The sequence below is a fragment of the Diorhabda sublineata genome, chromosome 9 (assembly GCF_026230105.1).
Source record: "Diorhabda sublineata isolate icDioSubl1.1 chromosome 9, icDioSubl1.1, whole genome shotgun sequence".
NCBI lineage: Eukaryota > Metazoa > Arthropoda > Insecta > Coleoptera > Chrysomelidae > Diorhabda > Diorhabda sublineata.
The window spans coordinates 19,900,555-19,926,504 of record NC_079482.1 but is presented as its reverse complement, the minus strand read 5'-3'; the positions used below and the strand labels follow the sequence as shown (position 1 = coordinate 19,926,504).

The 25,950-nt window shown below is 30.5% G+C and overlaps 4 protein-coding genes across 5 annotated transcripts; 1 reads left to right on the top strand and 3 right to left on the bottom strand.

The window, feature by feature from the left end:
• Positions 1 to 1,305: 1,305 nt before the first annotated feature.
• On the bottom strand, positions 1,306 to 8,350 carry LOC130448836 (kinesin-like protein costa). The gene is made up of 5 exons (XM_056786378.1): positions 7,555 to 8,350; positions 6,650 to 7,453; positions 4,633 to 5,277; positions 3,860 to 4,221; positions 1,306 to 2,076 (listed from the first exon to the last, which is right to left on the bottom strand). Exons 1-5 carry the CDS (start codon positions 8,153 to 8,155, stop codon positions 1,639 to 1,641), a joined length of 2,850 nt encoding a protein of 949 aa, XP_056642356.1. The 5' UTR covers positions 8,156 to 8,350; the 3' UTR covers positions 1,306 to 1,638.
• A 503-nt stretch (positions 8,351 to 8,853) lies between these two features.
• LOC130448835 (TBC1 domain family member 23) lies at positions 8,854 to 13,946 on the top strand. Its single transcript, XM_056786377.1, has 5 exons — positions 8,854 to 9,257; positions 9,361 to 9,469; positions 9,569 to 10,577; positions 11,452 to 11,909; positions 13,415 to 13,946. Exons 1-5 carry the CDS (start codon positions 9,229 to 9,231, stop codon positions 13,805 to 13,807), a joined length of 1,998 nt encoding a protein of 665 aa, XP_056642355.1. The 5' UTR covers positions 8,854 to 9,228; the 3' UTR covers positions 13,808 to 13,946.
• A 1,272-nt stretch (positions 13,947 to 15,218) lies between these two features.
• Positions 15,219 to 22,528, bottom strand: LOC130448834 (T-complex protein 1 subunit delta). 2 transcript variants are annotated; one of them, XM_056786376.1, is made up of 10 exons: positions 22,280 to 22,528; positions 22,089 to 22,141; positions 21,943 to 22,032; positions 21,723 to 21,890; positions 21,513 to 21,666; positions 21,151 to 21,458; positions 19,788 to 20,019; positions 18,289 to 18,581; positions 17,265 to 17,444; positions 15,219 to 15,345 (listed from the first exon to the last, which is right to left on the bottom strand). In XM_056786376.1, the coding sequence occupies exons 1-10, from the start codon at positions 22,386 to 22,388 to the stop codon at positions 15,328 to 15,330; spliced, it is 1,605 nt and encodes a 534-aa protein (XP_056642354.1). In that variant the 5' UTR covers positions 22,389 to 22,528; the 3' UTR covers positions 15,219 to 15,327. The 2 variants fall into 2 exon arrangements, with proteins under 2 accessions (XP_056642354.1, XP_056642353.1); XM_056786375.1 differs by having other exon boundaries at positions 15,219 to 17,444; positions 22,280 to 22,503.
• Positions 22,529 to 24,372: 1,844 nt separating this feature from the next.
• Positions 24,373 to 25,938, bottom strand: LOC130448833 (ruvB-like 2). Its single transcript, XM_056786374.1, has one exon. The coding sequence runs from the start codon at positions 25,824 to 25,826 to the stop codon at positions 24,429 to 24,431; it is 1,398 nt and encodes a 465-aa protein (XP_056642352.1). The 5' UTR covers positions 25,827 to 25,938; the 3' UTR covers positions 24,373 to 24,428.
• Between the last annotated feature and the right edge of the window lie 12 nt (positions 25,939 to 25,950).

The following is a 25,950-nucleotide window of genomic DNA, read 5'->3' as shown; positions in this document are numbered from 1 at the left end:
ACAATATTAAGAATCACTTACATTAATTCATGATTCAAAAATCAATATTCAATTTTTACGCTTGAGATAAATATTAAGTTTTTTGGTTATGGTTGCTATTCGAATCGTTCTGAGTTTTTATTGGTTGGATTATGGATGACACCAAATTTTTATTGGTTAGATTAGGTTTGGTAGTTATGAATGAAGTTGAATTTCATTGGTTAGATAAGATTAGCTGGCTACTGATGATATTGATTTTCTTATAGAATTTGTTTTCTTAAATTTAAATGATATGAATAGATTACAGAAAGGTTATCTAAATCAGTTCTTTATTAATACATTGATCACTTTGAGCGGTACATGTTGTTTCTAATAATAGGTGTTTTTTGTAATTGTTTTCAGTTGTCAAAACATAGGTAGGTTAAGAATCCATAGAAAACGCGTGAGACCAGCAAGCATCTATCGGGGTATGAATTGCTGTCACTTTTGTGAAAGGTTATCTGTTGAGGTTGAGTGCCCTTATAGATTGACCAATGTATTTTTTATCAAAATTTAACGATGTTAGGCAATTTATTGATTGGTGTAGTAAGTGTGAAATTTTCTTTGTAAGGTACTTTTAAATTATATTGTTTAAAAATTCCAGAAAGGTTAGAAGTAACTGATTTTATATATAGTAAAAATGCATACTTAGGTAAAATAGTATTGTTAGACGATAAGACTGGTATGATGTCAAAGTGACTGTCAGATATATTAAATAGAATTCGTTTCAAAAGATGTCAAGAATATGAATTTACATAATAGTATAGGATTTTAAAATTTAAGGACCCTATTGATCATCTGTTTAATTAAATTAATCTTACTTTTACATAGGTGTATGAATGATAATTGATATATCTTCCAGAACTTGTTGGTTTCCTATACCAGTTCATTAAAATTTGGTTATTTTCATTTCTAATAAATTTGGTGTCAAAAAAAGATAAAGATTCTCTCTTTCTATATGTGGATCGAAACTATAATGTAAGTTTATGATTTTTTAGTAAACAATAGAATTTAACAGTTCCATTATAGTTTTTCATAAAACAACTAATTGTAATATATTAATAAAAACAGTTTTTAACAAAAAACAAATTGACAAAGAAACTAAAGAGAAATTAACAAAGTATAACAAAAAATTCTAAGACTTTTTTTATATGCTTTAGCTGATACAATTGTCTTGATTTTAGATCGGTGTAACGTTCTTTGACTTTTAACTCGGAAAGACCACGTTTTCAAATGATTCATTATTAAAATTAGAAACAATATCAGAGGTGAAAGTAGTAATTATAATTTAATATATAAGACGTATATTAACGAAATTTTATAAACAACATTAGTGACATTGTTACAAAGTTCATTTACTTGAAAACTTAATTTTGTCGCATGTATCCATGTTGTCATAAGGTCTTAATTTGTAGGACCAGTTTTTATAACTGCAAAATTTACAGCAGTTCACAATCAACATATTGAAAAAAAAAGGATATTTTTTCAAATATCAGTACTACCATTCTAGAAATGTCATACAAATAATACTGATTCTGTTATATCAGGTACAATCTACTGTAAAATGTACCTTGAAAAACATTATTGAGCATAATTCAAGTATGGGTCCAATTAGTTCGATTACTTCTTCGTTTGCTGTATAATTAATTTATTTTTCTGTCTAGTAATTTTAGCTTGTGGTGCTGGAATTACTGATTGCAGTTGTCTAGGCACAATTTCATGTCTAGCAATGCTCGTAATTCGCGTTATTAAGCTACTACTTTTCCCAACCTGCTTGCTACTGTTACCAACTGATCTAGGTATCAATTTATTTCCAATTACTCTCGGTATCATTTGGTCTGAATCTGGTGTACTATCATTCGCAAGGTGTCTTAATACTAAATGGATTTTATCTTCATGCTGTTGTTGCATTAAAACCATTTTTCGTTCTCCTTCCAATCGGACCTGTTGAAGTGTATAACTTAAATTTTGTAAGCGGCACACAAGATTTTCGTTTTGATTTTCGTATTCCTGCACTTGCACTTCTAGTTTCTTGCTGCTACTTCTTAAATCTACAACCTAAAATAATTAAATTATCAAATCATGTAAGTGGAAAACCAAAAAATTCAGAAATTCAAAATAGTTTTGTTATTCAAAACTTCTTAATGAATTTATTAACAGTTCAAGAAAAGAGAAAATCAATTGATGAAACATCTCAACAATACAAGAAATTGCGGAATAGTTTGTCCTAAGGATTCGCACATCTAGATCTAAAGGGGATCAACACAAAAATCGACCAAACAGAGTTAAGCACACCATCTCATTTCTGAACCGAAAACCTATCGACCAATAAAATAGGTTTAAAAATATCTCTGCTACTCGATGCTAGATGCAAGTTTCCCTTTTGTTGAACGAGCGACCTTCGCTTACCTCACGGTCAAACAGGAACATTGCTAGTTGTAATCAAAAATACAATCGAATTGCAGGTGCCCACTGTAAACAAATTAAAGTTGCACCTGTATTGTTGTTCTATAATATTTATTTTGAGTTAACGCTTTGTAGGTGGTTAGTGCTGAGTAAAATGACTACAACATTTTGAGTTGAACCCGTATTGCTGGCAAGGTGAGCAAATTTTTTATTTTGACTTGTTGTCATATTGATGAATAATTTTCGAATTTTGAGTGAACTCTGTTGTACTGAATCATATTTCAAACGCTTATATTATTTCTTTAAAAACCTTCCTAAATTATTATTTTTTGTAGCCTTCGAATTTAATAGATTTGTTTTGACTTTAAAACAAATTTTTGAGTTAGCTCTCTTTAGATGGTATTTCCCAAACAGTACTGTACATTATCTCTAATGGAGTCAAAAATGCTAAATTTAAGGCTATTTAGATAACTTTGGCGCACATAATCCTTTCAAGTAAGTACAATAGGTAAGTATTGCTTCTTTTCAGAAAAACAATGAGACTTGGTCGGTTGTTAGTAAATATGATAGAAGAAAGAAAACATAATTTCTGTACATGAAACAAGAGACAAAGAAAACATGACTTCCCCAAAGACAGCGATTTTACAAGCTGCAGTTATTACATCCAAGAAGTAATTGATGACTTCAATACACGATTAGACAAAATCTCGAAAGTCTTCTGCTTTTTAATAATCCTTTCGGAGCTACAATTGAAAAACAACCACCTGAACCTCAACTTGAGATATGTCATATGCAAGCTGACATGTTTCTAATAAGAAGGAATCATGACTTTTTGAAATTACCAAAGGAAGATTTCCAAAATACACTGAAAGTATAATCGCATCCATGAAATTTATTAATGCGTATGTACTTCATCTCATGAGATTGATTCTTAACACAACTAGAGGTAGATATGCGTTCTTTGGTGGATTGACATTGACATAAATATTGATTGTAAAAATACCTTTTCTGAAAATTTCTCTAAATTATGTGTAACAAACACTTGGGTAATTAAAAATATTATACCCATTTTCGTTTTATTTACATAATCTCTTATTAATCTTTTAAATTTAAGTATTACTAGATACCCACAATCATTTTTGGTACTTGATTGGCCTATCCCAGCTGCCAGTCTCAGTAAATGGGTGATGAGATCTAGAATCTCTAAAACTTCATCTTCTTATTCCACATTTTTTGTCAGCTATACTTCAAGATTTCACTTGCCGGTGGTTTCAACTGGTAAGCATAAAAGCGGTAACCACTTATTGATTTGGTGTTTCTTGTGTAAATGTGAGATAGATTTCAAGACAATATATGTCCTGGATGTTTAACAGATACAAAAATTGGATATTTTGGAAGTTTTTCATACAAATAAATAACTCTGTTGATTACTTACCTTTTGAAAATATTTGTGGAGCAGTACTCTCATTTCATGTTCGCTTAATTTCATCAACCTATCCATAAGTAATTTATCACCTTGTTCCTCGACTCTTTCTAAAGATCTTTCAATAACCGGAATATTACCACAGATTATTTCGTTTTTATATTCGATAGCCAAATCTATTGCTTCGATTGCTTCTTCGTATTGATACAGTTTTCTCTCTTCAAATTCATTAATTATTTTTTTATTCTGCGATTTTATGTCCATTTTGAGCTTCTGTTCCAACAAAAAGTCTCTCGTTTTTCTCAAATTACGTATTTCGTGACGTAAACATTCCAGTTCTTCACTAGATATGGGGGTTGCAAGATCTCTTACACCTGAAATAAGAATTAATAAAAAGAAACAGGTGATAGCAAAATATGATGACTTCAGAGAAACAGAGGTAAAATCAGATGAAATAATGCACGGGAGAATTATAGAGGAATAATATCTGCATTAGAAGTTATTCATAAGTAAAAAATATAAAGGGGTTTCAGACAAGGAAATATCATACTAAATATATGCCTTTATTGTCCATTGAAAAATGTTCCTTGTCAATGTATCCAAAGATGTTAATATTTTATGAAATATGAATGAAAAATTAATCTCGTATTTTTTGTATTCATAAATCGTTTACCAAAAACAACATTAATTTTACAAAAAAAAGAGAATTGGTATATGTGAGATTTAGTAAACTTTTTACATAACATTAGATAGATAAAAACTAATTTTTAATGTAAAAATTTTACCTGTATTGAATTTATTTGAGCAAATGACAAGTTGCATGTCCTGCAAATTTTCACCACTCTTCTTTTCACTGCTAGAACTATCTTTGGATTTACTCATTCTACTTGATTCCCGTTTAATTTGCGCTTCGTAGTTTTGTCTCCGTTTTTCTTCTTTCTTTTTGTATTTTTTTAATTTCTCCAACTGTTTTTTTGAAGTATCAAGACTATTTTTCAACTCCACCAACTTTTTACCATCCTCAGTAATATGATCTTTTAAACACTTAATATTCCCTAACTTGGTTTCTAAATGTTCTAATTCCATCTTATATTGTTCCTCTAAATAATGATTTTTTTGACTTTGGGCTTGCATCATTTTTGTTTCTATGTTTTCAAATTCAGTCTTCATTTTTTGATATTTCTGTTCAATTTTTACAAGTGCATTAGATTGAGTATCTTTGTGTTGTAGTAATTGTTGTCTAAGATTTTGTTTCACTTTGATTGTCTGTTCTAAGTCACTAATTTGTTTTTGATAGCCTTGGATGGCAGCATTGATTTGTTTTAATACTTTTTTCTTGCCTTCGCATGTAAGTGTATTGGATTTTTGCTCATTTTCTACTATTGGCTCTTCCTCTGGAAGGTTTACAGAATTTGCGACACTCCATAGATCTACAATAACCAATTCTGAGTCAAATAAATCATAAAATATTCTAATTAAAAAAATATATTTTAGTATGAATATAAACTGAAAATTAAGAGTCAGCTCTAACTGGACACTTTTAATTTTCAGATACGAGAGCAACAAAATACTCCAGAGAACTTGGGGACGGTCATAAATATTGAATTTATATTAAAAATTATTAATTTTTTTATTCACCCAGGTCAGTACTGAATATAAGTATATATTCATTTGACTAGTTTTTATGTTTCCAAATTATTAAATTCTAGAATTTAAGGTAAGTTGCTTTCTTTTGCGTTTTCAAGAATTTCAAGTTATTTTATTTCGCAGCTACTCTATATATATGAAGCAACTGGAAACTTGAAGAAATACCTAGAAGGCTACGACTAACGGTTACCATCCGCACAAGATCATATTTTCAATGCCTATCTATAGAGATCCTCTAAGTTCTGGTCGGATCATGCTTCTGGCCCTTCGATTTCAAAAAAAACAATATATAGAAGACTATCCGAATGGTGCATTTCATTAAGAATTTACAGCGCCTGAAATACTCTTTTGGACATATAGCGACTACGATCGTAGAGGTCGCGGCGAAAGCTTCACTAATAACGTCATAACTAACACTCACAACTACCCATGTCAAGATGTGGGTCAAAGTCAGCGTTGAAGACATTTTGATTTTACTTAAATGTAAATTAGTTAAACACACCACTAAAAAATTCAATGACATACAAATTGTAACATAAAGTATTCAGTCTTTTGCTTTAGTTTATCTGTTTTCCATTTGTTATTATGTATCCCAACGCTCAAAACGTTACATATCCCATTCCACTTTGGGATTATTTCACTTTGGACTCAGATCGTGGTCATGAACGTTAATGAACGAAATGAATGCTTAATGTTATATACCATAAGAGTTCATGAATTGTCATGTTGAATGATGACCCATATTGGTCACAGATAGGTCGAAGTAAGGAAAGTTTTTAATAAAGTATTGGGGTATGGATTCCTCCTCAAGCGTCTAGAAATGGAAGAGCAGTGTAGGGAGATTATCTGTTTAGAAATGGAAATGTTGCTGTTTGGAGAGGAGTGGAATTTCCTTAAATATGTGCATAGAATTGTTAATGTTTGACAGAAACATGACTGAACGATTTGCATAGAATAAGTGATAAGTTATATGTTTATTTTATGCTATTATTGGACCCACTTCCCTCGATTACTTCATGCAAGAGTAGTAAAAGACACATTTGCCTTTGAACCCTATGTCGTCTGACCTCAATCTTACTGAGTATGTTTGGAACCAGCTCGATTAAATTACTTCAAATAGGTGATTATAAAAATATAATTTATTGTATAACATACCCACAGAATGAACACTAGCTCTTCTACATCTTGCTCCTTTGGAATGATAAGTATTACTGGAACTGTTGGGTGTATCTTTAGAATCATCTGAACTATTATTATCTAAATTATTGCAGTTAGAAATTAAATAATTGGTGGCCATTTCAAAATTTTCCATAAGTCCATCTAATTTCTCCAATAAAGTTTGTGACTCCTCTTCCTCCAAAACACTTTCACTATCACTTTCAGAACTGTCTTCAATTTCTTCCTCAATTCTCTCTAAGGATCTATGAGGTTCAGAATTTTCACTCAAACATTCTTCACATTCTTGCTTTAAAGTCAACCATTGACTTATTTGTTCAATTTCAGCCTGATTTAGACCTCCATTCAAAACCAATTTTTGAAATAACTCTTCAGCATTTGTGACCAATTTGAATAATTGATTAGCAGCAAATTGCAATCCAAAAACATCTAAACTATCCTGGATTGTTTCATAAGTTACGTAAGAATTGACAGTAACAATATTTTTTATCAATCTACACCTTAATGCTAATTGCAAGGAATAGAGAGTTTCTGTGAAATCTTGAATTAAAGGCGATACACAACATATTACTAATGTTTTTGCACGACCACCAAAAGAATCTCTTAATAATGTGGTCAATACTGATTGATTAAATGGTAGCTGATCAATATTATATTGATTGGCATAAGGTTCTGAAAGAGATACAATGCACTGCTGGAGAGTTCTTAACCCAGAATCTATTGGTAATGTCTGTATGAAACCATTAATATCACATACCACCACTTTTTCACTTCCAGATAAATCTAAAAAAGCAAGTGCTTATCATTTTACATGTAACATAATATGTCAACAACTTATACAGATGCAAATCTTCTTGACAATAAGTAATTTATGAATAAATAACCTGCAAAGCTAGCTGTAGAAATCCTATGCTGTACAGTTGAATCTATCATCCACTGCTGTTCTAGAGTCAAAGTAAATAATGAATGTGCTCCTTTGGGTGTTAAATTTGATAAGCCCATTTGGATATGCCTAAATGCGTCTAAAATTCCCATACACTCAACACTACATCCTCCTATTAAATCTTGTACTGTTTCCCCTAATATTTGGGACCAGGTTATATGCATAGAATAGCTCCTATCTCTATACTGCCCAACTTTAGTAAATACCTCTCTAATAAACCTTGGTATTATACCGTGCTCTGACTCACTAGCTGCAAAGTGAAAACCGGGACCAAAAAGTGTATAGCTTTTACCAGATCTGGATTGTCCCAAAGTTACTATGGAAACATCACAACCTTCCAATAAAAGATTTACCATAGGCATAACTGCTGTGGAGAATACTGTACTTTGGCAAGCATTAGCTGGCAGAGCATAATTCACTGGATAAACTTGATTATTGAGCTGGACTGTATTGTTAATGGGATTAGTTTGTACGCAAATACCTTCTCCATTATTAAATTCCAAAGGACAAACTCTTACCGCTGTCTCTATATGAACTTCCATTTTAGTCTTATTAATTCTTATATTATGACACTAAGATGGAAACAGTTTTTCCTTATAATTTTAAAAACCTATTGTACATAATAGAAAAACCATAACATAACATGTTATTACCATAACAAAATATTGATAGAACAGTTGAATGACATGACAATCAATTCACGTTAGTTCCACTCTCAGAACATAAAGTAATACTACTCTATGTTCTAAGGTTCCACTCAACGTCAACAACCATTGTTACACCCATATATCATAAAAAAGTTTTCGGAAACTATGATCGGGTTAGCCCGATCATCATCAAAATGTTTGAAAACTAGCCCGGATTACATTCATTGTTTTCCAGAAACCAATCGAGTTAATCGGGTCGTACTCATATGAAATGATCGTTTCTACTCGGTAGAATCAGGGTAGAAACTGTTGTTTCCATGTACGTTTAGTTTCGCTAATCAATCAAGAGATGGCGATAAAACGGGAACTCGAGTTAGCTATCTAAAAGGATGTGGTTGACCTCTGTGGAGGATCCTTGGTTGATCTGGGTAGCCCATCGGAAAAACCGTGACAGAAGAATGATTAATTTGAAAGAAAAATTGATAAGATATTGTATTTTCAGAAAACCTATACTTCTATACAAATGAAAAAATTTTATCAAATCAAGTAGTAAAAAGAACCAGGGTAGAAAGAAAGTTAGTTTCCGAACATTCAGATCATGATCGGGTTAACCCGATCATAGTTTCAGAAAAGTTCTTTTGTCAAGTTTTCTCCTATATGAAATATTTATTTCTCCTTACCTCAACCGTCTATTATCCAAGGTGATAGTTTCCGAGAAGCCCACAAATCACCTTGATTATTTTTTATTTATAATTTTAATTATAGTGTAGAAAATATATAGAATACTATTCGGGATTTTTGCAATTTTTAGTTAGTATGTCACTTTGACAAATGGATCAAAATTGAACATGCAAGTATTACTGTCATCAGTCAACAGTTCAACACCTGTTTTTTGTCATAGTAGACACGTTACTTTAGATTTGTAAATAAATTATTAAGACGATAAAAACCACTTCAATTATGTTATAATGGCAAGCCCTGGGGAAGAAAGTCACTGGTAAGCGATTAAATAATACTGTGAATTGTCTCAATTATGTAAGGTTTTTGACATTAAGCCAAAAGGCAAAAATATGTTTGTATAGTAAAAAATATTATTTTAGGATTAATGATTTAGAAAATGCCTTGTTAGAAGAATGTTCAGCAACCGATATTTATTGTATTTGTAAAGGTAATGCACTTCCAGATAATCTTAGGTCTGATGTATGGCAGGTAAATATTTTTTAAAATTGAACTTGATCTACTTAAGGAACATTGAGAAGTAATAAATAAAGCTGCAAACTCATAATAAAATATTTTTATTTGTTTTAGATATGCCTAGATGTTAGAGATAAGGGAAATCAATTGGATCATTTCAATGAAGTTTATGATTTACCAAATCAAACTGTACTAAGGGAAGACTGTGCAAATTTTGTAGCTAAATTAGGAAATGAGGAAGATGATAAATTATCCGTTATATCAGATTTGGAATCAATAATTACATTTTATTGTAAAAGCCGGAATATTTCATACATTAGAAATAATGGTTGGATAGAACTGTTAGCTCCAATTTTAACATTAAAAACACCAAGATCTACAACATATAACCTGTTTGAAGCAATAAGAGACACTTTTGTGCCTCAAAGTTGTCAAACTGATGGGAATGCATTTCACATTTTAAGATTACTACTTCTATATCACGACCCAGAATTATGTTCATTTTTAGACACAAAAAGAATAACACCAGATCAGTATTGCACCTCATGGTTTCAGTCACTTTTTGCTGCTACTTGTAATTTAGAAGTGGTGATTAACATGTGGGACTATTACTTCCAACAATCTGATCCTTTCTTTATATTCTTTTTATCACTTATTATGGTGGTTAATGCTAGAGATCAGATAATTTCTATGAAAGATGAAAGTGGAGATAAAATAATAACCAGCCTTTCTAATATGCCATGTGGTCTTGAAGCAGATGATGTTTCGGACTTTTGCACTTTGGCACAATATTATGCATTAAAAACTCCAGTTTCTTTTCGTAATGATCTATTGCAGACCAATTACAATACCAGAGGGGATAACTTAGTTTCACAAGCTTTGTGTCTACCAGTTACTGTACATGAGTTAGTAGAAAATACAACTCATGAAACTACAAATGTAGATGCTGTTAGATTCTTTCTAGTTGATTGCAGGCCCATTGAACATTATAATGCTGGTCATTTGCCGACAGCTTTCCATTTAGATTGTAATTTAATGTTGCAAGAACCTAGTGCATTTGCTACAGCTGTACAAGGATTGCTCAGTGCTCAGAGGCAAGCACTAGCACACAAGTCTAATGCAGGTAAGTTCAATTGGTTATTTTTTAACAAGCAATTTAAGCTACTGGATATGGCATATTTTTTATTCTAATTATCTGACATGAAGTTTAACAATTACATGACAATGTCTTTTAAAGCAATATACATCAAGTGTTTTCGCAGAATACTATATGACTACCTTATCGAAAACATTGCTTATTATAAAATACCTTATTCAGCTCCTATATTTAACTAATAATATTGGAGTATTTATATCTTTTGGAATGACCGGCTCCACAGTGTTGTGAATCATTTGCCATTATAATGGTCAATTACTATTAAAATCGTTTTGGGTCTTCTGTTATTCTTAAAATAAAGCACACATGTGTGTAGGACATTAGCAACTACAATGAATTAACATCAGTGAAGGAGCATTCTCAGATTATGTCATACTAATAGCAAAAACCGAAGAAAAGTTACAAGAAAACATTAAGATATAAATCAAAGCAGTAATAGAAACAGGTATGAAAATAAACAAGAATAAGGCAAAAGTTGATGGAATTCATCATTTATTACAACTACAATAACACTCAATTAGACTAACCAAGTTATTAACTACAAAAATGGAAGGTAAACTAATGTGACCTATTGTTTCGGCAATTTGTAGATGTAGCTATAATTCACATCTATCAGATATTTGATGTGGTGAATATTATAGAAAAAATTTGGTTAATGCATTGAATTTATAATATTGATGAATTATGAAGATATATATATATATATATATATATATATATATATATATATATATATATATTCTAATTTTAGAGATTCTTTTCTAAAAGCCATTTTGTTAATCTGACTATATTGAATGTTGCTCTAAAAGTCTAAAAGATTTTTAAGAATGTAATATTTCAGGTGGTGAACATTTATGCTTTTTGGGGTCAGGAAGAAATGAAGAAGACCAATATACACATATGGTGGTTGCATCTTTTCTTCAAAAACACACCCAGTACGTATCTTTATTAATGGGAGGCTACATTGCTGTGCATAATTATTTTTCGGATAACATCGATGAATTTCTACAAGATCACAATGCCAAAAACTGTGTAGTTTGTGCGCCTACATTCTCTTTGAAAATAGCACAAAGTATTCAAAAACCATCACAGTCCAACGATCTTTTCGGAAAAATTTCCGCTGCTATGAAATCAAAATCTGCAGAAGTTAAGGGTAAATTAATAGATTATATCGTAAACCCTAATGGTAGTCCTATGCCAGAAAGACATGTATCTAGTACTGATAAAATTGGGAAGAGATACAGGGATGTTGCTCCAGTATTCAGTATCGACGATGATCATGATAATGTAGCAAATGAAGTAAGTGAATATGTTTCTTTTGTACTTAACGAATAAGTCAGTTATTCTGATTATATAACAAGTAGGTGAGCTTTGCTAAGTTCTTCTGGATATCCATTTCAGTCACCAGTGTTTTTTAACGTTTGGATCAATTGTCATGTTTTAAGTAATAATACTGAGACTTCTAGTTTGCAACTGTGTTTACATTGTAAAATGAAAATTGATTCATGACTAGTCTTTGCCAATATCTTGATCCTCTGAATAAGTTATAGAAGAGAGCAAAAAAAAATAGTTAGCAGAGGATGCCCAGCTAGCAGAGAAATTAAATTAAAAAAAAAACAAAAATATGAAAGAAGAAATAAAGTATCAGGTAACCTAGAATGTTTAGAAATAGATAACAAAAAGAAAATCTAAAGTGCAGCACCTTATCACTACAGATAAGTCTGAAAGCTCTTACTGGATGATCTACCAGTTAGAGTGGATTATTGTCAAACATAATAAGAAAGGACTGCTTTCAATCCAAATTTTTAGAATGTATCTCTAACTCCCATAATGCACACACCACTAGTGTGATGAGAATCTATAAGTTAGAAGAGTACCACATTGTCAACACTCATTACTTTGTCAACATATCAGAAGATTTATCGCTAAGCTATTGAAGATCTCTATTTGTATCCACAATGAAGCTCCACCGCACCTAGATTTAAAGTGTTTTAATTTGTTGAATAACCATTATCCGATTTGATGGATTGGTAGAGGTGCAGAAGCTCCGATTGATTGGCCTCTTCGGTCATGCGATTTCACTTACAATACTTAATACATAGAATTCTTTAATGATCTTATAACTGATTCACAACCGTTTAGAAAATTAATGGATTCTTTACAAAATAGGATAGACTTGGGTGTTCGTAAAAACGGAGGACATTTTGAACCAACTTACTTTAATTGAATTTTAATATGTTTTTATTCTTTATTTCAATTTTCTTATTGTGATTTTTTTAATTAATTATCATTACTTTATACCAGCATCGGTTATTACTTCATAATTTTCAATTCCAAATATTCTGAAAACGGTATACAGTAAAGTTTTATCAAGGTTCCTTTTTTGGGTATAATTGAATGATATTCAATTGAAATTTTTATTAATAAATCTAATAATCAAAACAGTTATATGTCATACTACTATTCTATAACATTGTTAGTACTAATTTCAACATTTTATAAATATCTATTCATATGAAGACAAACCAATGCAAGGAGTTCATCTAAATGTGAGTAGGGAATAATTTTTTGCTGTACCCCTTTACTACCGTTAAAAAAATTATAAAAGATATTCAGCATGAACGTTAGTATCTACATAAGTTTTATTTTCATTTACATTTAAAATTTAAGTTTCTTCATTTTCTATTATCAGCTATTTTTTCATTATGTATATCATAGTTAGTACATCTAATGAAATAAATTAGGTAGCGATAAATAAAAAAACAATTACTTTCATTTGCTATCATAGAACTTTTAATTTTTAGCATGTCGACATTGAAGAAAGGCAAGAACTCGTACAAATTCAGGCTTACCTAAAGAAACCAGAGGTTATTGAACACTTTCCTTGTCAAGAAGTCAAAGTAAATGGCTTCATGTACAAGAGTCACTTAATTGTTACACACACTGAATTGGTAGTTTTGAGAGAAATACCAGATATTAAAGGAGCTGCAGAAATAATCGTTAAACGACCATTATCAGCTATAGTGAAAATCACAGCTAGAAAACGACACCCCGAATTAATTACTTTCAAATATGGTGTACCAGATGGGGATAATTTGAAAATTAATGATATGGATAGGTTTTTAATACCAAATGCCGATAAAGCTACTAAAACCGTTTCCGACCAAATTCTCAATCAACTTAAAGCTAAGGAGTGACCTCGCAACAACCTAAATAAGCTAAATAATTATTTATTGTTAACTTTATAGTGCATTATTACTTAATAGTTTTGAAGGTTCCAATATTTTAAATATGTTGACTAAATATTTAGTTTTTATTTAATATATATATATATATATATATATATATATATATATATATATATATATATATATATATATATATATATATATATATATATATATATATAGTATGTTTTATTTATTATTTAATTCCTCGATTCTTAGACCCCTTTCTATGTCAACCACTCGAGTATATATTTTTAAGAGAATTGATATTAATTTGGAAGCAAACAGTGAGTTATCGGGGAAAAAAATGAAAAATCGAGTATAAACAAGTGACAAGAAATTCAAACGGGGAATTACGGTAATATAGTGGCCAAAAGGATTTCAAACGTTTAATTAAAATAAAAAAAATTACATGAAAAAATTCCAACCCAAAGCAAAGTTAAATAGATTTCCAGAACACATAGTGAAACAGATTCAACGTAAATATAAACGTTTGTTATTTAGATCATTATAATAATTTTAAGAAATTTTAATCAAATTTTATAAATTGTCGTTATCTAGTGCAAATAAATTATATAACCGATTAAATAATATTCATACATAAATCAAAATTCTAATGCTAAATAAACAAAACAAAATTTTAATAATGATTATTTATTATTAATAGTGTCATTTTGTTCTTATTTTTGGTAACCAACGTTCTTCATTCTTTCTTTCTTCTACAATCAATAATAGAAACATTACAATAAAAAAATGTTTGTTTACCGTTCCTCAAAGAAGAAAACTACTTTCCTGGCTAATACCATGAAGAATATTTCATTACATATCCTCTGAAGAATGTCATGTCATCGATAAACCGCCGAAATTGGCATCCCTAATGGCTCGCAATTACAAGGACAGGGTCGTAACCACTTTTTGATGTTGTTGCGTAACGAGTTTAATCCGAATTGAAGACACACATTTAAAAAATATCTAGTTTTATTATTAAAAAACAATGAATTTGTTTTTATTATAGCTGATTAACTAAGCTAAATAAAATACTTTAATAAATAAACGAAGTTTTTTAGTTTCATACAAAAAATATCGTAAGTCCAATCTCGTTAAACTCTTAGACCAGTCAAGATGTTTATCTGAAGTACAGAGAAATGAGTTTCATAAAAAAACGTCTCAGAACCCAAATTAAGCCAGATTTTTACGTGGGCAATAATTATAGTATATATCTGTTTTTATTAAGCACTATCTTTAACACATGGAGTTGTTAGACTAGTATATAGGCAGTATCGAAAAAAAAGCAATACGCCAAGTACACTTTATTTTTCTAATCAGTTGAGCATTTATTTTTGTTTTCATATTTAAGGGATTCACTGAAATCATACACATGTTTAGTACTGTTATAAATTTATTAATTAAATTACAGTTAAAACTAAGTAAATCGAGAAACTGAGGATAAACTTGCTATGCCATTCAACATATTAGTGCTGCAGCAGATCTTACGTGAACGTATTTACCTAAAACAGAAAAAGAATTAGGTAGAATATATTTTTTTCAATATAAGAAATTTAGTATAAATTATTAATAAGTATGATATATGTGATTGTTATGAGGTTATGAGTGTAATCTTTTTATATGTATTCCAAGCTTTTGAATAACTTGAAAGAAGTCCAATTTAAGGTTCAGTTAAGTTAGATCTATACAGATGACTTTGAATTTTTATAGTTTGTTCGTTCAAAATCTAAAAGATATGCATATATTACACTAACATAATTTAAATTCGTTTTTTGATTAATCCACTGTTCATATATATGTTGTTTCTAAAAATAGACATTTTTGAAGTTATTTTCTGATATTTTAGAAAGCACATCTTTCAACGTATAATTTGCTGTGAATTTTGTACAATGTCATCCAATTAGGCAATCTAAGAAAACAGCTGATATGCTGTTGAAATAGAATGAACTGTAAAGTTCTGTTTGTAATTTATAATTTTTTCAGGATAATTATCCTCTCTCAATGCAATTTTTACTTTTTCAATAGTTATGTATCCAAATTCAAAATCTAATAGTTAGATAGATCTATCAGCCAAACTAATAATCACTGATCTTTTTTGTTGCATAGGATGACATGAATTAAAGTTTCAATATCTTGAGAACACGGTAGATTCTGTACACCATTCTTTTTTATGTTATTGTTAATTTTATAAAAACCTCCATTATTACTCCATTTCGTCAACTGGAAGTAGACGAAATTCTAACTATTCCTCAGCGCTGGATTCACAGAAGTGAGCAGTGGTAGTAAGGAGCATCCATACATCCAATGAATTTCAACAAAAAGGTTAAGTACCTCAAAAGAGTAGTTCTAAAACCTTGGAAAGTGAGAGAAAAAACTTCCAAAAAACAGCTTTATTTGGGTGACAGAACAATGAGATACAATGTCATGTACAAAATATCATTTTAGGAATAGGTGCAGAGGGGCTTAAAAGCCAAAACGACTCCCTAAACAATCTATAGTTCAAATTTAATTGTTACATCAGTAAATTATGTTAATTTTTTCATTAATATATCTTTTACCACTGTAATATATTATTTATTTATTTTGTTTTGAAACGTTTATAAAAGATTTTCCCTCAGGTTGATGTTTTGGTAGACCATATATTTTTGGGGGTGTGGCATAATGAATTTTGAAAATCTTTGCATCTGTTGGCGAAATAAAGTTTTTCTTCCCATGAGATCATTTTGTTTTTGATACAAATTCGTAAGATCCTGCTTAAATTTCATGTAAGTTGTTTCATCATTTTATTAGTATAATCTTATGATGTCATAATGAGTTATTAGATGTATATTCTTTCAAAATTTTCAGATGTTTGTTTTAATTCGTCTGGTTTTAGTTATATTTTAATACTTGATATTGCTCTGTTGTTTTTTGTCATTAATTTTTTTTGAAATTAGTCATAATCAAGTATCAGATCTTATTTTATTTCTTGTTTTGCTATTTAGGTGACTAGTGCTGTATTAAAAATTGCAAAAGATATTTATCACACGTAATTCTTTGTCACTAGAAATATTTTGTGCAAAATTGGGACCTAAAAATAAAATTCACTTCATTTGGTATTTCAGATATCAGTTAACTTTTAGATTCATTTTGATTTCATTTTTGTATTTCTCTATCGATAGGTTTTTTGATATTTTTATAACATGAGTACTATAAGTACATATATGTGCTACAAATATTTAAAAGCAAATACAAAAAAGGTAGAAAAAAGTATGCTCAATATTGAAGTATAATATAAGCTTTCAGTGCAAGAAAATCTTTGAAAAATTACCATTGATTAATATATAACAAAAGACATTCATCATTGACAAATGTATTGATATGAAAGATGGTAAATTAAAATGAATACATAAATTAAATATTTTTGAATAAGTATACTCACAATGTCATCAATTTTTAAAATGGATCTCACTGTTTCTGTTGCAAAACTTAAAGCAGATGTACTGACCAAAAGTGGTTGAACAACATTTTCTTCGAGAATATCGGTGATTGCACCTTTACGAACGTTGATACCAGCAGAAGTTTCTCCTTTTGCATGTTTATTCCTCAATTCAGTAACAGTCTGAAAATATAAATTGAGCTTGAGATCCACAAAATCATACATACAAAACCATATAATAATCCTCAAGCAAACTTGAAATTGTTTCCCAATGTTTTATAAGAAAGTCTGAATCCTTCAGACACAAAAACAATCACAAATTGTTACAATATTCATTGAGATGGTTGCCAAATTGTTAAAAAATCAATACCTATCAAAAATGAAATCAAACCAACCACTCCTAGACCTTATCAATGGGATGATCATTGTATTATCGCCTCTAACGCCGGAAAAAAGTTAGTATATAAAAAAAATATTTTAGACAATTATTCAAGTTATACAAATGCAGCCGTAAAAGTTACAAAGCTTTATAAATGTAAATATAAATAGTGTTGGTTCGATATCAATATACCTTTAGTACCATTTCAGGATGTTACTACCCTATGCAAGAAACTCCTCTGAAAGTGCTCTATTCGAAAGCTACATCAGAATCTAATGATCATTACTCCAAAATCCATGAGTCTTTGCCTTTACCTAAACTAAAATTAAACCATGGCTAATTACCGAATCATCTTCATAAAATTGGTGTATCGATATCACTTAATTGCATTTATTGTGACAATGAGATCGTAGGTATATAAACCATAGGTTTTTTTATTTATCTACGAGAGTTACATCAATGTAATATACACCTTCCAACTTGTATATATAGAATAAGAATATATAAGGTTGATATCAACGTTTGTTAAGACAACTAATCTTAATACTTAATTTATTTATCTTTATCAGATAATATGTGGTGAACACCGAAGGCTGATGTCATTGCTACCTACACTCCGAATAATAATATATAATTTTTATTTATTACCTGGATGGGGTTTAATCCTGCATTTTCAGCTAATGTAAATGGTATAATCTCCAAAGCATTAGCATATGCTCTTGTGCAAATAGCATCGATTCCTTCCAATTTATCAGCCATAGCAGCTAATTTAAGTGCAACTTCAATTTCTGGAGCTCCACCTCCAGCAATAAGTGCTTTCTTACGAACGAGACAACGAATTACACAAAGGGCGTCATGTAGAGATCTTTCAGCTTCTTCAAGTACTAATTTATTCGAGCCACGGACCAGCAGAGTTACTGTATGGCCAGCATTTTGAGCTCCTATATTAAAATAAAAAAAATAATAAACCATAATACCAAAAGAGCAAGTTGTGTAATACTTTGTTGATTAAAAAAAAAAAGAAAAACAAAATACATATTCATATCTTAGATTCAATTATGACTTCTAACTACTGGCTTGAATTTCAACAAAGCTTTCATCATGCAGAGATGTGGTAGGGAATCAAAATGATAAAATAAATGATTTTAGGTTATAATAACAATAATGTATTGGAAACAAATAGGTTAACAAGATTTGTGAAAAGAATGAATTTGTTGAAGTAATAAGGAAGAACAAAAAATCTTACATCCTAAAAGAAATAATAAACAAAAATCTATAAATTTCAAGTTTAACAAAAAATTTTCTTTTCTCTTTTCAGGTGATGAATAGGATTTCTGTCCCTCCCATTTCCTTCATGGTCTTGCAAACTTCATCAAAAGGTTTCCTTTTTTTGCACCCAATTCCTTATTTGATTATCATTCCAGTTTTTAATGGTGTTTGTTGCCTCTAATATTTTTTCCATTATTCTCTTTTCATACATTCCCATACCAATTCAGTCGTTTCTACTTAATTTTTTATTTCTTTTATTTGCTTGTTTTCTGTTACTTTCCTAATGTCTGTCCAGTCCCATTTATTTTTTCCACTATTCTCCTTATATATTTCATTCACATTACATTTATTTTTGGCTATATATATATATTTTTCTTGTTTTGTTTTATTCAGTGTGCAGTAAGTTTTTATCGATTTATTCACCCTCTCAGCTATCTACATATATTTCTACACCTTCTGGCAGCATACTTCGGAGACATTTATATGCCATTACATTTCCAAAATAAGATCATATTTTATTTTTATATTGTATTAGTCATTATGATTTTCATTTATTATCATGACCAACAGACACAGGGCAGAGGCGTATAGGGGAGTCCAAAATATGACGATTGAGGTAAATGTATTTCTTTACCAAGTTGCATCCCTCAGGAGTCATAAGGCCCCAATATAGGGTCCAAAATTTCTAAAAAATTAATTTCTCTCCAACTCATGTTGTCCCTAATGATGGATACATAGTTAGCGAAAGCTCGGAATATATATCAAAAAAGTATACTTTGGTATTTTTTGCCACAATAATCACATTTACAGTATGGAGTTATGGCAATGAAACATGCATAATAGGCTCGAGATATTTTTTTAAATTATGTATTACAAACCTGTTACTTTCACCATTCTATTTCCAGCTAATCCAACTTCCTCAACCAAATCTGCAGTGATTAAATTTTCTGCAACAAAATGATCCAAAGATGCTATGGGACGACAACCTAATGATTTACAAACAAATTCGACATCTTCTCTTTCAATATCCTTGATAACCATACATTTGATTTTATCCAAAAAGTGCAGAGCTAGGTCTGAGACAGCATCTCTTAAAATAGATTTCTGGACCTAAAACAAATGTTACCATACTATCATTATGTGCAAAATAGAATAATGATATACATGTTAATTGTGTAATTCCTTAAATACTTCTTCCAATATTATAACAGTCCTATTGAACCTTGAATAATTTTTTATTACTTTGTGTTCAAGCGCATAAGTTTCTGAGTGTAGAGCCAAAGTGTTCTATTTGTTATTCTGATTTTTGTTGTTATATTGATTTTACTTGATATTTAGTTTTTTATATATTTACTTCTAATATGATTTTCTTCCTTAAAAGTGCTTACAATAAATATGTGTGAACTATTGGAGGAATCTGATTTATTAACAATTTGCCACCATTTCAAAAATATGAAACACTGATAAATGCTACACTCCACAGTTTCTTCACAATGCCATTGTGATTGTAGACAACATTCTGAACATGTTGATATTTTTCCATATTGTTTTTACCCTTCAGTTCTTGAAAAATGGTGAACAGATTATAACATTTCATACAAAAAGCTATAAAGTGGAATATCTACATATGAATATCCATTATAGGAATAAAATTAAGATATTTTCAAAAAAGGGGTAAATATGTGCAGCTAATTTCTTTTTAGCAGATTCCGTATACTATGCTGTTTTATTTAAACAAGAAATTAAGTTAATTCATTTTGTATCTCTACAAAAAGTTTACTATTTATTGTTTTTTTCTTTGCTTTTCAATGAAAATAATTTAGATATTAATATTTAACTACAAACCCAGATACCTTTCACCCATAACTAGATTATATCCAAAACACACATAAAAAGTTCAAAATTTTCTTCATATTTTACACACGTAAGACACTGCACAAACAAATTTCTGATGCATACTAGTGTTTACATTCAAGTGACCAAAAATGAGACAAGCAGACGTTTCAGGTATATTTCAATCCACCCCGTTACAGACCCAACATTCTTATGTTATGCGGCATTCCTGAACACTAGACAATTTAGACTTTTGGCCAAGTGCAAATAAAGCTCACAATAGACCTAAAAGATTCGGTCACCAAAAATCAGTTCATAGTAGGATTAAAAAAAAAAACAAAGCACCTCACTAATGTGGTATACAAAATGTACCTATTGTATCTTATTCACTTATAAAAAATAACTTACCAAAAGAACATTACACCCAGATTTCTTTATTTGTTTAACAATATTTAATATATATGCTCTCTCTTCTTTTAATACCCTATCCATAGCAGCATAATCTGATACAATTACATTATGATCCATATCAGTTTTAGGAGGTGAAATACAAAATTGAATGAAACCAATTTTGGCTTTCTCTACTCTCTTTGGTCCAGAAACATTAGAAGATTTTTGTGGAAATACAATTCCCTCTACTAATTCAGTATCTTCTACAGTACCTCCAAGCTGCTTAATAACTTTAATGTCAGATAAATTACATGCTTGTTCTCTACCTGAAACAAATATGAATTAATAATAAACAATTTTAAGATAATTTACTGGCTTACCTGGTTCAACAATTTTAAGTACAGCATCAACTGCTAGGGGTCCCAGTAAACTAGATTGTTGAGAGACGACTTTTGAATTCAATGAGGTAGATGCACTTTTGATTAGCAGTTCTCTATTTGTAATCTCAATAGGAGTAGAAATTTTTGTCAAAATCTAAAAAAAAACAACAATACTACAAATTGAAACATCTTACTGTTATATAAACTTACATCTACTGCTAACTGTGACGCCCTTTGAAAAGATTCTGAAATTGCTGTGGGATGAATGCCCCTATGTAATAATTTTTCAGCGGCATCTAATAATGCACCAGCAATAACCACTACAGATGTAGTACCGTCACCAGCTTCTACATCTTGAGCTCGAGATAACTCTACTAACTAAAATAGAAACTAGATAGATAATATTGTAACATTATAAGGTTTTACCAACCATTTTAGCAGCAGGATGTATAACATTTATTTGTTTCAAAATTGTAGCTCCATCATTTGTAATTGTTACTTCTCCGTTTCCAGCTTGTATCTGGAAATTAAATAGATAATTTATAAAATAATAGCGGTTAGGCCAAATTAGCATACCATTTTATCCATTCCTCTGGGACCAAGACTAGTACGAATTGCATCGCAAACAGCTGAAAGTTTAAATCGAATTTTAGATATCAAAATTCACCGGAAACGTAAACAATGAATTTGAATATATAAGAGTATGTGCAAAATTTCCCGAGTGTGAGTAAAAAAACTGTAATCAATAGAATATTTTGAAATTGTACCTTTAGCGGCATTAATATTACTGGTTCTGACATCGGCAGGTTTACTTTTGTCTTTGTAAGCTACTGTTCTTCCCCTATTGGTATCTCCACCGGCTGCTGGGGCTGTCATGATTAACAAATTATTATTTGTTATTTATAATATCAAGTAATAAACCAGATGTTTTAAGATTAAAAAAATATTAAATTCTCCCAACGCCCAATATTTTGCAACTGTCTAATGTCAATGACAGGGAGAGCGTTCAGGTATTCAATATTAGTGCAATTATTGTAGCTATTGTACGGGTTTTTTAATGTATTCATATAATAATATCACACTAAGTTTATTATCTAAGAAAATATCTTAATTGAAGGTTCGAGCTCGATATATATAACAAATTCGTAATATTAACACTGCATATCGGAACATACCCAGAAAAGCATTGACAACTGAAGGTGGAAATCACGGAGCATAGATTAACCCTTCCCCATATATGTATTACATATATATGCCCTTCCTTATATATTAGAGATGAAAGATGAACCACACTTTGTAGATAACCAACTCGAGTTCCCGTTTTATTGCCATCTCTTTATTCATTAACAAAACTAAACGTATATGAAACAACAGCTTCCTTTCCTCTTTTGGCGACATACTTCGAATTCAAATCTTTCGTCCATTTGTTTTTTGAAACAATTCAATGGAGTTGTATCAACCAAAATGATCGTGACCGTTATGGTTGATACAACTCCATTGAATTACTTCGAAAAATAACTGGACGAAAATTGGCCCTAAGCATACCCACTATCATTTTTAATTATGGACAGAATGGGGCTTCGTAAATGAACCAAAACAATGAGATAAACGACAGTTTATTATTACATTCAAAAAATACAAAATAACCTTATAGGTAAAGACATGTACGTACCTATATATTAGAGTATCATATACACCGCGAATCAAAGAATCTATTGTGTTCCCCTTTTTGCTACAATACTGGGAATCCTCAGCGCTTACAGCTAATTTTTTAATTTTCGTTTTCTTGGAAAGTTCAGAATATAGGATAGCTATAGCAGCCAGATATCTTCTCCTTGTGTAGTGTTATGGAGTTACGTAGTGTTTCACTACGTGGATAGAGGTTTCGTTCTCTTCGCAACAGAATCAACAAATTGCATTATCTGCTAAGTCCAACATCTACGGGTGTCCATTGAGGCGATAGTGCCCTAGATAAATACATAATTATTATAAAACTACCCCACCTGTTTTTTGTATTTTCTTGAGTGTTTGTATAGCATTTTAAACAAGAGATCACTATCTTTTAATCTTTCATCTACACCTTTCAAATCTCTATTAATTTTTTTATATAATTGAAAAAAATCTATATTTACTATAATATTTGACAAGTCAGTTGGCTTTTCAAACGTTTTATGGTTGTGAGAAAAAAGTATTTTTTTTTATTTTATAAGTTCTTGATATGAAATGAAGTAAGAAAGTCAAACATTTAATTAAAGCGAAAAAAATTAAATCTAAATATTTAATTCAAAATCGCAAAAATTTCAAATTTTCAACTACACAAGAAAACGATTCTCATTAATTATCAGTGGTGACTTCATAGGTTTAATAAAATCATTGAACTGTTGTTTGCTTGATGATCACGAAGTTATGTATTAGTTACAATGGTAATCGAAATATTAGCAAGATGTTACTTTATGAACATACATAAAATTAGCCTGATTATATACTTTGAAACAATTAAGAATACTACATCCTAAAAATTTTGAAGTTATACAAAACAAATATATCACATTTGCAGCTTTATAGAAACTAATGTAACAACCTTTATATGCAAGTTATTATTCTTTCAGCATGTACTCAAAAAGAGCTGTTACTCAGAAACATTTCATAAAATCATTGACAAATATGCTCAACAGCACCAGATCTAGAGGTACCCTAAGTAACATGAATTATATTTGATTCAATCTAATCTAATAATGGTTAGATAATTTTAATGTTTCTCTGTTTCAGAATTTCTAACATGGAGGCTATCTAGCCTCCATGGTTTCTAATTAAAATTTTTCAAAAACTTTACATTCAATTTCACAACATAGAAAACGACTTTCCTTTATATTTGTTTATTGAAAAAACATATTATACAACAGAAATGACTTAAAATTATATTGTTTCAATTTCCATATCATCTTTATCGTCTATTTCATTAAACATAAATTCTTGTTGATACTCCCGTAAGAATTGCACAGACCTTCCTTCATCGAAAAATAGTTGATATGCTCTTTTAATATCTTCCACATCTACTTCATGGGCTTTTCGTTTTCTTGCTATCAAATTGGAGGTCATTATCAATTGCATACCATAGCGTAAGGAGGTTTCCTTACATATTCTTGTGAGCACAGTTAAAGCATTGTCTGACATTTGACAATCTTCTTCTTCACAACGAATACTTAATATTTCCCTTAATTCTTTTTCATCATAAGGCTGAGTTGGAACAATGATTGTTCTATCCAATAAATCTAATGGTATACCATGAGGTGATTTGTAAGTAGTTCCTCTAATTTTAGTAATGCCTCTATTTGTAGCCATTATGACTATTGGTGACATTTCATTTTCTAATGCTCGGTTCAAGAAAGAGAAACACTCAATATCTAACATATGCACTTCATCTATAAATAACACGCCTGGTATAAATTCTGCCTTTCCTTCTTCTCTCCATTCTGCAACTTTACCATTTATCTGTTCTCTTACTTCAGGTTTTATTTCTCCAGTATCTCCTGAAAACAATGCTAAAAAGCCATGAGTTCTACTATTTATGACATCGATTTCATGGAGAGTAACTGTATGGACAACTTCTTTACGTTTCTGTAGTTCACCCTCAGGACACTGAACAAATCTAGTCTGTTGTCCAGTAGCATCATAATCTCTGGCCCTGGCAAAAGATCTACCCAATCTTGTAATTTTGCCTGTAGCTTTATCAATTGTAATTACATCACCTGACTGTACTTTCTCTTTTAAAATACTGTCAATCATTTTACCACCTAAGTCATAAATAGTTTCCATGTCAGTTGTTTTCAATATTAGTTTTCCCACTTTTGTACCTACGCCAGTAGCTGGACGATCAATTTGTATTTCTACTACTTCACCTTCAATAATTTCGCTCTCTTCTTTGATGCGAACCCCTATACTTTTTCTAATAGACTGAGTTAAAGCTTCAGTTTTACTCATTTCAAGTGAGTATATTTCTGACCCTGCCATACTAGTGAAAGGAGTATCCTGACCTAAAGCTTGAGCCAATGCTGTTGCTATAGCAGTTTTACCGGTACCAGGTTGACCAGCTAAAAGAACAGCTCTACCAGCAATTCTTCCTTCTCTAACCATTTGTAAGACAATACCAATTGCCCGTCTTGCCGCTACCTGTCCGACCATTCCTTGAGATACATGTCTTGCCTCAAGACTTTCATCTAATCCTAGACCTCTTATATGTGAGTGAGCACCAATTCTTTCTACACGTGTAGTTTCACGAACTTCCGCTATCTTCGCGGCAGCTGCTGCAGCCATTATTTCAAGTACTTTTTATATAGTTTTGCGATACAAACTTTTACCGTTATTGATTCTTTTGTTTGGTTATGAGCTGTTTCCAATGCTCCCTTCGATTGACGTTACCATAGATACATATGGTGCA